We start from the raw sequence: 17,029 nt of genomic DNA, 5'->3' as shown, positions 1-17,029 counted from the left end.
ATCTAATTTTTAATATCTAAATTAGTAATTTCAATTTGTATGTGATTCAAAGAATTATCTTTTCCTTTAGAATCATATATTTTGTATTATTTTTGGAAAAGCAATATAATAAATAATAATAATTCCTATATTTTAGTGGCTATTAATTACTTTGCAAGAAAAATTAAGAAACAATTAAAAAATGATGCATTAACAAAATAATAAACGATAAAATGATTAACAAGGTAACTATTAAAAAGTAATTATGGAAAAATGTTAAAGTTACTTGCACGCAAAACGTGGCGATGCGATAAAAATGCATTTTCCGTGTTAACGAAAATAATAAATATATAACGCATGATTGTTGTGTTCTGTATGTTAAAGCTATTAAGAGTGAACAGAGACAGATATATAAAGTAGATATAAATATTTAGCGTTTTATTTCTTTTCGCGCAGTATACCCACACAATATATCTTTTCATAATTCGTAGTAAAAATATTTATTCTCTAATGGGGTTAATTCTCTCTCTCTTATCAAATCCTTTAATTTACGGCCTTAAAATGATTTTGGCGGTGTCGAAGTTAGCTCTCGTTTAAGCAGTTTCTTATCGAATACATAATAACACTGTGACTATGTAATTTACGATATGGATAACTGGTCCCAGATAATTCTGACATTCTTTTCACAAAATTCTTATTCATTTATCATTAAAATACATCGTTTTGCAACTCGTCCATCGTTCATATACAACCGATAATTTTTCTTTGTCCAGTATCCTCCAAATCTGAAAAACATAATTCTTTTTAACTGCATAAGATTTAAACATATATAAAATATGACATCTTGTCTTTATAATTTGGAGAAAAAATATCAATTATAACGAAGCAATGAATGATAATTAATTACAATAAGCAATATATTAATAAAAATGTGTGATATAAGCCAACAGATATTTAGTTAGCAGTAAATATGCCGATGTTCTTCATATTTACATTTGTTTGATATAACAAATAATGTGTACGTGTGTAATAAGTATATAACTTATGCCGAAATATGAGAGAAATGACAGACTTTCCCAGAAATGTGAGTGTACTTTGTACAATTTATAAAAGTACGATCCTATATATCTGTAATGCAGTTTTCATTAGTTGAGTTAGACTTACAAGTTAGTTTAGATGATTACCCGAATGAAGATTTAATTGTGGTTAAAATGTGGGTGAGTTCAAGTTAGGGCTGCCCGGTGTTGATGAGGGCGTTGATGGGGTACCTGGAGGTGATGCCTCCAACGGGCAAACCAGATTGCCGAAGTCCATCTCGTTTTTACTCTTCTTACGCTTCAGTGTGAATTGAGATTTCTTTGGTGCCTGGTCAAAGTTCAAGCAATATTTAGTATCATGATGAAACAAGCATATTGGATGATCGTAAGATTTTTCTAACCTGTTTATTCTAAATTACGCTTTCAATAGATAGCGACAGACAAAATGTACCTTTAGTCTAGCGGTAAGCGTCAGTGGAACGAATCCGAGTGTGTTCTCGACCTCTCTTTTATGCTGGACCACTTCTCTGCCGAGAATCTGATTGAAATGCGTCGTCAGGTGCCTACGAAGTAGAGTCTTCGCCGGTGGAATGCTGAGCAGCGTGGCGAGCAGCTCCGAGGTGAATCGGTCCTCGTGGATCATGAGACCACCGTGAACGCCAGAACCGCGCATATTCGGCGCGTACTCCGCAAGATCCACGACGCGCAGCCACTCCATCACGCGATGATTTGTCCAGAGAGTCATGTTGGTACCGTCGGCGCCGTTTCCGTTCACGGATCTCCTCTCCAAGTTATCGAACTCGAAGTTCAAATCCCGTAAAACCTGTGCAGTTTATAGCGTCGATTCCATTATCGTTCCAAATTTATAATTTACTTAAGAAGAGGGTTATATCCTCTATATATAGAATACCTGAATTCCGCGTCTTAAACTGGCAGCGTGCAACTGCGCGGTCACTCCGAGATACAGAAGATCCTCCGTCGTCAATCTGTGCAACACTCTGCCATCGACCTTTGCATTGTGGAAAGCTTCCTTGTGCTGCGGTAGTCCGATGTCATCCAACCATCGTAACACGGCCGCATTGTCCATCTGCAAAATATCAGAAAGGGATTTTAACCTCGGATTTTCTCGGATAGTAACGCGCAAAGTAATTCATCGATTGACAACCTTGGGAGAACCGAGAAATCCAGCGCCGTTGCTTCGCTCCGATTCGATAGCATAAAGCAACTTCTTCCTGTGCAGAGCGTTCTTTATGTCCAACTCTTTTTCCAGTTGAACCTGCGCAGCGTCGAGCAGCTTCGATCCGGTGGCTCCCCATCGTCTCAACTCGCCGGCGTAGCATTCCAGACTGAGACGGGACAACCAATCGCCAATCTCCTCCATGCTATGTTCTGCAAGCAGTTTCGGCGGCAGTGGTTCCGCCTGTACGTATGCCTCGCCGATCACTGTTTTCTCTTCCTCCGCTGCAATGTTGATACTAATTAATTGCACGCGACTTTAATGTTGCTTAATAACAAACACATATATGTCATATCAGATGTACATTATAAACCTTCGCGATTCTGATTCGCATTGAAATTCGCAATTTTTCTCTAAATATTCGCAAAAACTGCTCATAATTATAATTAGCTAATTATATCTTTAAAATTCTACAAAACTTAGTAGAATAATATAAATTCATCAGACTATAATGACAAAATTAAAACAAAGATATAAAAGATCGACAATTAGCAAGCTAGATTTTTGGATATTCCGCCAAATAATATAAATTGATCAAACTATAATGATAAAGTTAAAAATAAAAGGTTCGATATTGATACATTTATAGGAATTAATTTAAACCACGAAAAATTAATTAAATATTAAATAACGATGGCGCCGAATGCATGCGCATTAGCCGTGAGTGCAAGCGAATTACATCCCAATTAAAATCATGACATGCTGTTACGATTAATATTGGCGCGTTCATCATTAAAGACGGCATGACATTTAAACATGACACCGCATGCTTAGATAAAGATCGATCGGAACCTAGAATAGGAGCGGACAGACATCTCGCAGAGATTCCCCTAACAGCCAAGGGTACCGTCGTGTGCGCTCCCGAGACTAAATTTGGAACCTTACCAAATACAACGCCTTTCTTGGACGTCGGCGGCCTAGGAAGACTACTGTATTGACCCGTATGTCTACTGAATCTTTCGCTCTGCGAACACAAGATCGCTTTAAGTCAGTGAATTTTTTTCTTATTAATTTCGTACTATTGCAAAATTGCATGATATAAAAACAGAATTATAAAAGAATCTATGCAATTAGCTGTTTAAGAGTATACTAACATTTGATAGGGGACTTGTATTGCGCAGTGCGAGATTCTCGTGCTCCAAACTGGCTTGTCTGAGTTTCATCTCGGACAAAGAAGTGAGAAGCTCCAATTTTTGCGTCTCCAGTGCGCTTCTCGATAGAATTTCCTTTTGAACAAATAAATATATCAAGTTTATTAGCTGTGAATCAATGTTGCAAAATCGTGCGACATCTCACCTTCTGTAAAGCTTCTTCCATTTGTCTCAGAGTATCTTTCTTCTCCTGCAGTATGCTCTCGAGCTCTTGGATTTTGCTCGATTGCGCGTCGACCTGCTCGGATAAAACCGACACTTCCATGTGTAATGCTCCGCGCTCGCTTTCCAATTTCCTCAATCGCTCCTGAAATGAACAAAGTAATCCGTTAACGAAAGAATTGTGCGATATAAATATTCGAGTACAAAAAGGACTGGGAAATAATTCATATTTATCACGCACACGTTCGAAAGTTTTATTGAAAGAGCTCCCGCGCGTACACAATATATACCTCGGTTTTACTATGATAATTATTCATGCACATATTGCTGCCGCAGTGGAATTGCTGTAGCGAACAGTAGTGGTGCAGCTTATCTCTCTCGTGGCAGATCAGATCGCTCTGAGACACGGTTCTCTGATCGCGGTCCACTCTGCTGCGCAGTCTGCGCCGCCTTCTGTCCAGAGAGCCGCATCTTCCCGTCGAGCTCACCGGCAAGGACGTCGTGCTGTTCGTTCTGTTGCCCGCGTGCATTTCGCGCTCCTTCGCGAACATCGGGACCGGTTGCGGCAGATGACAGATGTGCGGATAGTGGCCGACGTTTCTCGCGTGCTCCTTCACGTGATGCGCCAGCTCGCTGGAGATGCTATCGGTTTGCAAAGATCAACGTAGCAGAGTTTGTTAAAAATACCCGGACGGGTGCGTAAAAAGAAGCATAAGTGTAAGTGATGAGACGACTACAAACGGCAACCTTGAACACGGCGTCGCGCAGAGAGACGGGAAGCTTCCCAGATGAGCGGTCGTTGCCGGGTAGATATTCGGCATGCCGCTGGATACTGCACAGATATTAGGCATACTTCCTTGAAGCGCTATCATCTTAGCATAGCCGAGCAAGCACGCCTACAACGATATTATCAGTATCTCACGGCCAAAGGTATTTCGCTTCTGCTTTCTCTTGTAATCACATTTAATTGAAATATATATGTATATATAAACGCAAATTATACAAAGCGCGCATATAAGACGAATTTTCTCTCCAACTTAAGAGTCTACCTGACACAAACACTCCTGCGATCGGTAGGCTGCTTCGCACGCAATTGCCGCCGGTTCGGACAGACCAGAGCCGTTGATATCCCGCGGATAATCCTCGACGTAGTCGTCGGAGATCGACGACGTGCCCGACGAGTCGTAACCCTCTGAGGGCGTCCACCGGCTGTTCCAGCGCTTTATAGTCGACGCCGCGTCCGACGAGTCCGATTGCGAGCCTGAATTTAGATACGGTTTAAAAGCTTTTTTTAATCCGCTCAAGAGGTTTCCGACTGTTAGCCTTTCACTCCGCGGCGGGGTTTTTTCATTGCCAGAATCGCGCGAAGCGCGCTGATCTATTTTTCGCGATGTTTACTTCGACGGCGATTGAAGCAATAATCGATTTCGCGATACTATACTCGCGTACCTCGCGGTCGAGAGTCAATGAACGTGCACGCCGCCGACGGTCAAACGCGCGCGCGGTTAAGGCGATCTATTTCGAGCTGGACCACTTATTCGGGCTCCGTTAAAAGCATAACTCACGGTGCACTGGCCAGCCAGCCAGCTCATCAGCCAGCCAACCGCACGATTTTAGTACCGAATCGCCGCGAGTCTCACGACCGTCCCGACCGTCGGACGCCTGCCAAGTTATTCTATACCGTGCAGCATCAAAACTGTCCGAGTGTCACGGCTTTATTTTCCGCGGCGCGTCAAGTGTACAATTTTCACTTCGCTTTTTGACCAAATTCCAAGTTTAGTTGAAAATACAATCAATCTGCTTCAAATGTATTTTTGATGCAGTTGGCCTACGTTTTCCGGAAGATTTCCTTAGAATCGGAATTCCGATCTAACGTCGGTTTCTCTATTTTTTTTTTTTTTTAAATTCTTATTTTGTACGCTCACAAGAATAAAAAAAGAAGTGAAGAAAAACCTTTCGCTTGTCCTTTATCCTCTTCTTCTATTATGGGGGTGAGATCCTTGCGTTCTCCGGCAATGCCGTTGCTCCAAGCGTTCTCCATGATAAGCGCGAAGTGTCTCTTTCCCCTGAATTATTGCGTTCGTCTCTTCGTTGATCTCAGGAAAATGCACATTACAATCCCGAGTTCGATCCAGTGAAAAATCGGTTGATAAACCACGTGTGAGTTTATTGTCAAGATGTATTATCAAATCACAAAAATCACTCAACTTCACCCACTGCGATGAATGCTCATTGAACACCCTGTAACGTCGAAAGAACAATCAGGATCACTTGCGATATCAACGTTTTCATACACAACTGAACATTATCTCGATGAAGTGCACTTTCACACTGCCAGCCGCGGCATCGTCTCCGCCGAAACTAAAATTAACGTCATGAAATCCTTCGAGCGGGGAGGAAGCACAGAAAAGAGAGAGAGAGAGAGAAAGAAAGAGAGAGAGGGCTAATGGCAATTTATAAATAGATTGGTGCCTTCTCTTTTTATTACTTAAAAGAGATCGCAGCCATTAGATCCTCTCTTACCTTCATTCAGGCTATTTAGGCTCAATAATAAATAAATAATTTTAGTCGCATGATAAAATGTATAAAAATAATGCAGTAAATATGAATATTTGCATTATCTTATATTATTTATCTATTTATTATTAGATTATTTCAAAGGTCGTCTATTGCTTAAATAAATATATAACAAACTGAAATTAATTATGGATGTAATTTCTTATTGCTTCACCAATTGATTCATTTAGTTCGAAAAACTTGATTAGTTTTGAATTTAAAAGAGATTTTTAAAACGCAAAGGCTTTTTGCAATAATGACAGCAAAACAACAATCTCTATCAATGCTTATAACATTGCATGAAATTAGTAAAAATTATAATTTTATATTGTACTTACCTCTCGCGAGAGAAAAATTCTACCAACAACCTCGTCCGATTAATATAGAAAATACATAACCATGTTCATCATATCGTCATATGCCACTCAAATACCATTATAAAAAAATTAAATTTCTAACGACCGATTTTGTCCGATCGGTCAACATCGCGTGATGTGATTACGGTCTAACGATTGCAAAGTCAGACGTTCGGATGTACGTGATCGGTGTGCGGCGGCGACACGTGCGTGGACGCGTGCAGTGGATGTGAAAAGGGCTCTAACACACCGGTCACCACAGGTGCTTCCTCGACGTCGCCGATATTCAAACTAATCGCGGAAACTGTCCGCGTTTCCGGGATACGTCGCGTCGTGAAAAGCGGAAGCAGCTGAGCGAAACTCCGCGGAAACGCTCGTCCTTAGCTCGCCATCAAATACGGATGCGAGCAAAATAAAAATCGGCGTGAACGGAAAGGATGTCTGTGTCCGCCTGCTTACCGGCTGCATCCACTGCAACAGGATATCCTCGGTGGCAGTGTCGGGCGGCGGGGGCGGCGTCGGCGCACTCTTTATCGCAGTCACGAGATTCCTCGCCGCCTCCTTCACCGAATTCTTCCATTCCGCGCTGCCCTCGGACGAGCTCTCCGCGCAAGCACCTGCAAAATATACTCGATTAGTTTTGCAACAAATTTTCAGCTCATATAAAGCGAAATGGGTCCGTGACTTGCAGTTTATGATTTGCTCCATTATTCTTAAAAATCCTTGTAAATTAATGTGTTTACTTTCTATCTTCTTAATCGTATAGAATAAAATTATATCTTATTTATTAAAAAAAATTGCGCTAATATCTGTGAATAATATATCATCTATAACTGATTTTTATAACTGATTGAATTTTGTAACCGCTTTCCGATAACCTTGCGTCTTATGCGTACTTTTATTTTATTTTGTTTTTCTAATGTTCCGTTGACTTTGTTATCTCTCACTGAGAATGGCCAAAATAAGCCGAAACGTCTGGTATAACCGATTCTTTTTAATTATACTTTACTGAGTTACTTAATTATACTAAACCAATACCTGGCTCTGGGCTTATATAGCTATTATATTTGAATGTTATAATTTTATCATTAAGAAAGCCCAAATAGACGTTTCTTTTAATAATATATCAAATTAATAATATATCAAAGCTTATTATATTAATATATTTACTTTCAATCATACCGGAAATAATGTCGTCCATCTGGAGCAAAGCGGCCTCCAACATCTTGCTGGCCTCGCTTGAGCTTTTCCCCAGGAGTGTCGACTCGCCCGCCTGCGCCGTCGTGCCGCTTCTCTCCTCACCCTTGCCCATCACTTAGCGCTGCAAGACAAAAGATTCTTTCTTTGCGTGCTCCATGAACATTTTTCCAATGTATTCTTTCTGTGGGGGCTCGATATTTATACGAATGACGAAGACGCGCGACGGACGGCGTGCTACGATCGCGCGATCAAGTTGGGGGCGAGACAAAAACCTCGGCTGCTGATTCATACGATTTTCCAGACGACGTAACTGCACCGTCGGGGCACAGTGCACTCATCGGGACATAATTGCGACGAGCTTAGAGGTGCTTCGTTAAGCGGTCTCGCCATATGAGTGAAAAAGGTCGCGCGAGAGAATTTTAAGTTACACGCGCAGTTTTCAGTTTTGAGAGTTCAAACAGGATCTACGAGTTCAACGATCTATACAAAATTTGCCTGAGACAAATTTACATTTCATATCCAGATGTAGAAATAAATATTAATCTAAAAAAAAATAAAGTTAAGTAACTCCAAACTATAATTGCATCTTATAATTCAGATTTTTATCGCTTCTAGATTAGTTTGTAAGACAAATTTGCATTTCGTTATAACAAAAGATTATTATTGTTTTCCCGGAGAAAGTATTACGCGTACAATGTTAAATAATTATTAAATAATTAAGAGAAACAAGAGGAAAGGAATGTGCAAGTGTAATTTACATTTGGAAAGTTATAAACTCATTTAAACTACGATAACTTTTCTCTTGATGCGCTGTTTACAAAACAGAAGATATTTTATAATTGTAAACAAGAAATTATATACACAATTTTACCGAAAACGGAGACATATCGCTTATGTCGACTAGCTTAAGTCCAGAGGCACTTTTGCATACGCCTGCGACACTCTTATCAGCGTTAAAACACACGAATTTGCATCACGATGATCGATCGTGGAAAAAAACATTAGCAAAGGGGGGGACAGAAAGAGAGAGAGAGAGACAGAGAGAAGAACGTGATGCGGGGAAAGAGAGTAAGATCAAATGTCACGAGGTAATCATTCTTACCGTGTTGTCTCATGATAACGACAATGATCGCTGAAGCACTGGATTATCGTTAAGTAAATAACTGCGCGCAGAGATAACGTTCGAGAGACGATCAACAGGTACTGATTGAAGAGCAACGCCCAGCACTTTGCCACCATAATGCGAACTCCGTCCCCGTCCCTTCCCCTACCTTTAACTCTTCTTTTTCTCTCTCACTCTCTTTCTTCTCTCTCTCTCTCTCTCTCTCACTCACTTTTTCTTTTTCTCTGTCCCCTTCGCTTCATTAACCCTTCTTCGCGAGCAATACTGCACCAAGTGTAAGCAAATAATTTGGTCCAAAATATCGCTAAACACACTTTTTTTTAATGTATTTAATAACTAAATAAATCGTCATATAAATATGTCATATTAATATTGGTGTAATCGTGCAACGCACAAAATGCCGAAAAGTTTGAGTGAATTTTATAATCTTCTCTACACTTCGCATCATCTATTTATTTATTTTATAAGCAAAATATGACAAAAGAACAGATTTTATAAATTAAAATTTGATCGATATCTATTACGATAAACTAATTTATTATCGAGAGACGACAAAACGCCTACGCGATGTCATAGATTTGTAGATCGTCTGCGAAAACTGTCAGTTTCTCATCAATATTTTATGATATATTTCGACCACATACCAAAGTAAATAGCATAATTTTTATGAGCAAAACTTGCAGAATAACTTGTTCAAATAAACATATGGTATTGAAATGCTGAAAAATATGAATTGCTTGGAATTGCAGGTTACCTTTGTACGTCAATCGAGAACTGTCAACCTGTGATTGATTGCACGTTCGATAAACATCGAAAGACGCACTGCAATTTGACGTTTATACAAGAATGTCAATTCGTGTCGATGTTGTAACAATTGCGATGATAGTTTCCGCATTCCACGTGAAGCATAACAGTCTCGTTTGGTCTCGTGCGATAAGGTCAACAAACACGCTGTTGCGGTGAAGTGCACCACGAATGCAGACTGAAATGAAGTTAGAGTTAGGTTAAGTTGTTAAGTTGTTACACTTTGCGAAATTAGCGCGTTATCAAGAAATTCAACTACGAAATATGGCACGATAATGTTGGATCGACAGAAATCATACCGCGTTTGATCGATGACTGTTTTTGTTGCTTTTCACACGCCACTACACATGGTTTCGGGTGTTAGGATTCACGAGGATTAGTAGCAAAAGATGAATCGAAAATCGCTACGATCGGAACCGTCCGAAATGCACGTATACACGTCATGTAACGAGCGAGATGGCGCGTGATGTTTGACAAGTGTGACATTTGTCGGATAATGCTGCGTGACGAACCTTGTCAATCGCGCGACGCGAAGAGGTTATGTTTCCCAAGAGTACGTCGCGCGTGCGGCTTTGAGATTGCGGAATTATGCACCGCCGCAAATCCGCCGAGTTTCCTCCGACGTCGACTACGCGTCGCGGTTCGCGCGAACAGCGTCGGCGCGAGCGCAATCCGCCCGCGGTGAAAGAACACGGAGCTGTTCGTCGTCGTCGTCAGCGCGGTTGGCAGCAATGCCGATATCGGTGAGCGAGAATATACGGATATCTCGCACTTCCGTTACATTTTATTATATTTGTGTGTGGCCGTGTGCCGTGCGCGGTGCTGTGGGGACCGGGAAACGGGGGCGAAAATAAAAATATCGGAGAGATGCGTGCGCGACGGCAGCAGCGGTCGTGAGTTTGCACGACGGTGCGCGAGGACGAGCGAAATTCCGTCGTGGCGCCGAGGAAGGTGTTCTCCGTGCGTTCCCTCCGTGGAATGTGAGTAAGTGGTCCGCGCGAGAGCGAGAGAGCTGTCCTAGTCCATTCCTGCCTGCTCCCTCGCCTCCCTCTCCTCCCCCTCCCCAATCTCACCTCTTCGTCCCCCCGTCGCCGATTTTTTTTTCTCACCTCCTCCGCCGTCCGTCGTGCGCGCGACTGCCCAGAGAGACTTTCCGCGGAAAAGCCGCGAAAACTACGTCACGAGTGACGGATTCGGTCGAAACTGGGACAAAGTGCAGTGCACTCTGGCATTGCGCTTTACCACCAGGTGTTTCGATGCCGTAATCTTCCCAGGATTGGGTAATACACTCGTACCGTTTGCACCTTGCTCTCGCGGATATCCACCGGAGTTACATTCGCGATTACGTTCGCTCGCTCGCTCATTCGTTCGCTCGTACATACGTTTCTTCGTCTCTCTCTCTCGCAAAATCGCGAAATCGCTCGACAGCGTCTGACAGTGTTTGACAGAGAGGTATCGCGAAGTATCGGTCGCCGCCAGAGAGAGAGCTGACAGGTAAAAAGGAAGCGTTGAACGGCGAGATGCGAGCGGATCGCGTAACGTGAGGCCGTTAACGCAATAAATACGCGAAACTCCTTCGCGTTGCACGCGCGCGCGCGCGCGCGCGATAAAAACAACCTCATTTCGCCGCGCGAAATTCTCGTCGACGTCGCGAGAAATCACGGCAGTTATCCATCGAGGAGTGCGCGCGCCCCGATCCTTTTTCTTAACGTGCGTTTTTGCAGCATCGCTGTGAAGGCGTTTATTATGTGCGACTGTGTGCACGCGACGACGTGTCTACGAGCGCAGTGACGCGATGAACGAGTCGACGTTGTTATGTAGGGCACGACGATGTCGGGTACTTGCGCGACGTTCGCCTCCTCGACAAACTCAGCGCCGTTCGTTTCACTCGAAATATGGCACGCGAATTGTGACGAATGTTCGGTCCTTTGCGCATAGTCATTCGATAAACCTGTCAATCTTCGAACGTCGAGGAGAGATCGTGGTCCATTTAAATAGGCTATGATTATTTAAATGACCATGTTTATATTTAATTTGGAGTTAACATGTGTGTTCTGCTGACGTTTGGAACGGCGATGTGCATGCACTTACTTTCTCCGATTAAAGCTCGAATAGTAATCCGTGCTTTGCTTTTGCAGGTTAGATGACGGACTCAAGATAGTCCTTCCGCTTGATAACATGTCAGATGGAGTTGATGGCGGCGGTGGGGAAAACGAGGTAGACTCTCATTCCTCTTCGCAAGCCGAGGCCGGAGACTCTTCCAATCACAGGGAGGAGGAGGCGTTGGATCCTGATAACGAGGCGGCTCTCAACACCAATTATGACAGTAGCGACGGAGCAGTCCCTGCATTTAGGTAGGATTCAAATCGCAGCTCGTGTCCTCCGGTCAATGTCGAGCAACAGTTAGAGTAGAATAGCCAGAACGTGATCCTCTGTCACGCAAATGGATCGTATGGTTTTGGAATGCGTACTCAACTCGTTTAATTTTCACTACAGATGCGATAGGTGTGACAATTATGAGACTATAAACAAGACAGCTTTCTCCGCTCATCAAGATCAATGTCTGGCGAGCGGCGAGGCGGGGGAGAGTGCTGAGGGTATAGAGGGTGCAGAGAATGACGGAGACGGAGAAGAGGGCCATTCTGGGATCAGGTCTCATAGAAAGATGTTCGAATGTGATGTTTGTAATATGAAATTCTCGAATGGAGCTAACATGCGGCGGCACAAAGTGAGTACAAAGACGCAATATTGTGTTAAAGTCTATTTTGACATGCGTATTAAATTGAGGAATAATGATAAGAATCTAAAGTAAATGGCAATTGACATTAACAAGTGACAATTGTGGCATAAAGAAAATGTTCGAAAGAAATAATTCTATGAAATAATACTATCTTATTTTCTCGATTGAAGGTTTTCTTTTCAACTGTAGACTTATCTCTGCATTATAAGCTCTCACATGCTAAGGCGAGATCGCACGGGCTTGTCATCTCCGGATGGCGTGCTCGTACATTAACTACATCACTTATCTGTGAACATTTGACCCATTTGACCCGTTTATCTTTTAGATGAGGCATACGGGCGTGAAGCCGTACGAATGTCGAGTATGCCAGAAGAGATTCTTTCGGAAGGACCATCTTGCGGAGCATTTCACGACGCATTCAAAAACTCTGCCGTACCATTGCCCGATATGTAACCGCGGTTTCCAACGACAAATCGCGATGCGCGCACACTTTCAGAACGAGCACGTCGGCCAGCACGATATGGTCAAGTCGTGTCCACTTTGCAACTATCGCGCGGCGACTATGAAATGCCTTAGGTTGCACTTTTTTAATAGGTGAGTCGCAAAGCTCTATCTTCTCTTTAGCAAGTAATCCGAAGAAAAGTCCATCATTTCACATTTCATGTGTATCCTCACGTTGTTCGCAGACATGGAATAGATTTAGATAATCCAGGACCAAATAGCTCTACGTCCATAATGAATAGTTGCACATCCGGGGAGGCGATGCCGTCGGCACCCCTGTCCGACAGCGGGGACAGCACTGGCAACCGTTCCACCGACAACGCTACGCCACCCATGCATTTCCTCACGCCTCACGTGGAGATATCCATTCCTTACCCCGAACAGGCTGCCAACCAGCGAAATCCGAGTCCCGCTCCATTGAACGGCGACAGTCCCAATAGTCCGCAGAGCGCCGACAGCAATAGCAACGCGCCGAGCAGTAGTCATCATCAATTAACTATCAATAGCAGCACCATCCATAGGTTTGCATCTGATCGCAACATTTATTTGCATCTAAATTATTCATCAAAATCCATTCTAAATTAGGCAAGAGTTTGTTTTTTTATTATCTTGCTTTTAATTCAATATTCAATATTTTGATATTTATAAAATAATCTTTGCATTCCAATCGACAAACATTTCAAGTGTACAGTTGACAGACGAATCAATAATCAAAATAATATTACTACATAGAATGGATACTATTTCAGAAAATTAGAATTATCTACACTCAAAATTGCAAGAATCAATTAGATATGCCAATAATTAATTGCACTTTGAAAATAGAATAAATTATAGATTGAATTGATTCTTAGGAATGTAGGCGGAGGCGACGAGGCCATCACACCGTCCATCTCTCTGATACCCATCAAGCAGGAGCCGAACAGCAACGGCATGGACGACAGCGGGGCGACGTCGAGCAACTTGTCGCTTCCGTCGTTGATCAAGGTGTCGCCGTTGAAGTCGCTCCTGCGCGACGATCTGCGCCGCAAACTCTCCACAAGTTCCACCAATAATAACAACAACAGCAGCAACAACAGCGGTGGCGGTACTAATTCCAATCCGCACTCGAGGGGCGAGCCACCCACTTCGACCAGGCCGGATCCGCGCACGAGCGGCCTCCAGTGCACCCACTGTCGCATCACGTTTCCGGATCAGACGTTGTACTTCCTTCACAAAGGTTGTCACAGCGAGAGTAACCCATGGAAGTGCAATATTTGCGGGGAGCAGTGCTGCAATCTGTACCAGTTCAACTCGCATTTACTGAGCAAGAGTCATCAGTAGCTGGGAGGAGAAAAGACAGACCCGCGATTAAAAATTCGTCTTTCCTCTTTTCGTTTCTTCTACTTCTTTCCATCTTTATTGAATGAAACAAAACGGCAGGAGAACCGTGCGTATATTCGTACGTGCATTCAGTGTTCATTAGCATGAAGGTGCAAGTATTTTCTGCGACGTGTCCAGACATACTCCTCGCCAAAAAAGTAATTTCGAAAATCGCAAAACAATGCGCCCGCTCCGTCTTTCGCTGAAACATGACGGTGAGTCAATTGTAAATTGTTTTTAAAAGAGAAAGAGAGAGAGAGTATGTCTGCTTTCTCAGAAAATAATGTACAAAGCGCGACAAATTGTGCCTTTTCTTTAAGACAGGGAAAGAGAGAAAAATTCGCGAAAGAGAAAAAAAAGAAATTGCCAACACACACTCGTCCATCATGCTGTTATATTGTATGAACTATCCGTCCATAGAGCTTTATCAAGATATTTCGAGCTCTATCATTAGTCTTAATTTAGCGAAATAAGTATGAAAACACGACGGATCGCCCCGTTGATAATTGCGAGAAGTATATTATATATATATATATAATAAATTAATAATATATATATATAATATATTTATATAGCTGCGCCGTATTTCGTCGCGAAAGAAAGTACGTTAAAATTTCGGATAAATAGATAGGGATTATCCACTTGACGCTACGCGGTTCCAGTGCTCGAGACGAACGCGACGACTATAGTCTGGCCTGAATAGCAGGCCAGACGAAAAGAAGGGGAAAAATGCATTTATTATTGTCCTCTAGAAATAAAGAAAAAGAATTTTTAAAAAAGTACATTTATAGCTTCTATGAACTACAAACTTAAATGCAAGAGCTTAGATTTACTGTAATGAAAAAATAAGCGATATAGCAGATAGATTGATCTTTAAATAATCTTAGCGATTTCGATTTCTGCACAGATTTAGAAAGAGATGACTGTTAAAATATTGCATAAATTCGGAAGGAAATTTGAAAAATCTGGAACGTCGCGTTGGTCGAAAGCATATCGGTACCGTGTATTGTATATCTCGTATCGACACACGTGGATACACGATGGGTCGCGACAATGCGTCAGCTAGGATGCGATCTCGCCGAGGTATTGTCGGGTTCATCTATCTTTTTTTTCCTTAGATAGGAACATCGGTGTTAACCGAAGGGTGATTGTACAGGGCACAAAAGCCAGCCGGGCGTGCGTTAATTATTAATATGATCCAGGCGGCAGGTCCGAGAAATGCGATTTTCGGTTCGCTACGACCGGGATCACTTTTCTCCATCTTCTGCCTTTGATTCGATAAATATTTTATATATAAATATTTGTACAGGAAAAAAAAAGAGTATTAGATGAGAGCACGAAGGGAAGAAAAATCGAGATAGCATATATATGTATATATATGTATGTGTATATATATATGTATATATATATATGTATGCACGTAGAGAATTACACAGACAGACACACACAGATATATATATATATATGTATACACAGATAATTATTATATGAATATAAAATATATATATATATAAATCTATTCTGTCTCACAGGATGGAGACATACACACACATACACACGTACATACGGACACTGCTGTAAATGGTTGTAGTTATTTAAAATAACTATTCTGTATATCGTGTAGTATTTAATACGATTATTTATTAGAGTCTAAGTAATTTATTATTGCTTTGCATTCCAAGAGAGGTCCGAGACCACGGGACTATGCGATTAAGCGAATGTCTTAGCGTTAACGGTGCTTTTCTAACAGAGCCGATCGCGTGATGTAACTTAACGAATTTTCACACGTAAAGAAAGGGGGGGGGGGGAGAAGAAAAAAAACGATCATCGAGATCCGTCGGACAGATCTCGCGCCGTGAACGAATGCAACATACACGAATTATTGTATTTACGATCGATATACGTATGTAAGAGCTGTCACGAAACTACTACTATTTTGTACGCAGGCACGTATATTCATCATTAGGACAACACGTTCGTCATTCGCACTTTCGATCCTTATTAAAGCATCATTGACGTACAAATCTTTTTAGATACCTTTACAAAGCTGCGCGCGCGCGCGCGTTCGTCGTACTCTCGCGCGAGTCCTCGGGGGCGGAATCGTGAACAAAAAAGTGCCTGTTTGAGACGACGAGTTCTCCTCGGAGAAAACGTAGGGAAGTCGCGTGCGTGAGTCGAGGACGTGGGGAGAGGACAGCGGGTGCGAGAGGGAAGTGCGAAAGGTCTGACTTGAGGATGCCGATTCGCGCGGATCAAGAGTGCGTTAAACCCGTGTTCACCATATGTGCTTACCGCTTTAGCGTATATAGCGATGCCTTTACACTGTGATCACGTTTACAAAGAAAATAGTCTTAAAGCTAGAAGATAGACGTAAAGGTATATGTCTTTAGGGCGAGGCGAGAGTACGACGAGCACGGCCCTCGAGTGTATGTGTAAGACAGGCGTTTAGGACACACCATCCACCCTAGGCACACACCCATCTTACGCCCTTTCCCCTCAACTGTCCTTCCTAATCCTTCTCTCCCCCCCTCCTTCCACCACCTTCCCCCATTTATTTATATACGACATACGAATAAAGATATATTTAAATCGATTAAGAATGGAATAAAAAAATATTGTTGATGTTACTGCGGTGTAATGGGTACAATCTAAATACATGAATATTATGTATATAAGGAATAGAACGGAGAGAATTTTTATCGTACACGTTTACTCTCTTTTCGGCTCACCAGATCTCCGATTTCCCTGCTGCGGAACTCCACCGATTAACCATGTGCGCCGTCATTCGCACTCCACTTTCGACGATTACTTTATCTGAAAT

General features: G+C 42.3%; 2 protein-coding genes across 11 annotated transcripts; one reads left to right on the top strand and one right to left on the bottom strand.

Moving 5' to 3' along the window:
- Positions 1-391: 391 nt before the first annotated feature.
- On the bottom strand, positions 392-10,050 carry Liprin-beta (liprin-beta). Of its 4 annotated transcripts, none has more exons than XM_067348723.1 (12): positions 9,905-10,050; positions 9,556-9,783; positions 7,661-7,799; positions 6,938-7,095; positions 3,550-3,711; positions 3,348-3,479; positions 3,046-3,217; positions 2,182-2,477; positions 1,927-2,103; positions 1,468-1,839; positions 1,144-1,344; positions 392-764 (listed from the first exon to the last, which is right to left on the bottom strand). In XM_067348723.1, the coding sequence occupies exons 3-11, from the start codon at positions 7,788-7,790 to the stop codon at positions 1,186-1,188; spliced, it is 1,758 nt and encodes a 585-aa protein (XP_067204824.1). In that variant the 5' UTR covers positions 7,791-7,799; positions 9,556-9,783; positions 9,905-10,050; the 3' UTR covers positions 392-764; positions 1,144-1,185. The 4 variants fall into 4 exon arrangements, with proteins under 4 accessions (XP_067204824.1, XP_012231629.1, XP_012231628.1 ...); XM_012376206.2 differs by lacking the exons at positions 6,938-7,095; positions 7,661-7,799; positions 9,556-9,783; positions 9,905-10,050 and adding exons at positions 3,857-4,208; positions 4,314-4,462; positions 4,616-4,827; positions 5,520-6,197 and having other exon boundaries at positions 1,248-1,344; XM_012376205.2 differs by lacking the exons at positions 6,938-7,095; positions 7,661-7,799; positions 9,556-9,783; positions 9,905-10,050 and adding exons at positions 3,857-4,208; positions 4,314-4,462; positions 4,616-4,827; positions 5,520-6,176.
- A 60-nt stretch (positions 10,051-10,110) lies between these two features.
- On the top strand, positions 10,111-16,912 carry LOC105677524 (zinc finger protein ztf-16). 7 transcript variants are annotated; one of them, XM_012376208.2, is made up of 6 exons: positions 10,111-10,348; positions 11,744-11,959; positions 12,102-12,333; positions 12,671-12,939; positions 13,032-13,367; positions 13,701-16,912. In XM_012376208.2, the coding sequence occupies exons 1-6, from the start codon at positions 10,194-10,196 to the stop codon at positions 14,167-14,169; spliced, it is 1,677 nt and encodes a 558-aa protein (XP_012231631.1). In that variant the 5' UTR covers positions 10,111-10,193; the 3' UTR covers positions 14,170-16,912. The 7 variants fall into 7 exon arrangements, with proteins under 7 accessions (XP_012231631.1, XP_012231632.1, XP_067204828.1 ...); XM_012376209.2 differs by lacking the exon at positions 10,111-10,348 and adding an exon at positions 10,445-10,585; XM_067348727.1 differs by lacking the exon at positions 10,111-10,348 and adding an exon at positions 10,455-10,589.
- The last annotated feature ends 117 nt before the right edge of the window (positions 16,913-17,029 follow it).

Source organism: Linepithema humile, chromosome 2 (genome assembly GCF_040581485.1).
Source record: "Linepithema humile isolate Giens D197 chromosome 2, Lhum_UNIL_v1.0, whole genome shotgun sequence".
Lineage (NCBI taxonomy): Eukaryota > Metazoa > Arthropoda > Insecta > Hymenoptera > Formicidae > Linepithema > Linepithema humile.
The sequence above is the reverse complement of the archived record's forward strand: the minus strand, read 5'-3'. Positions and strand labels throughout refer to the sequence as shown.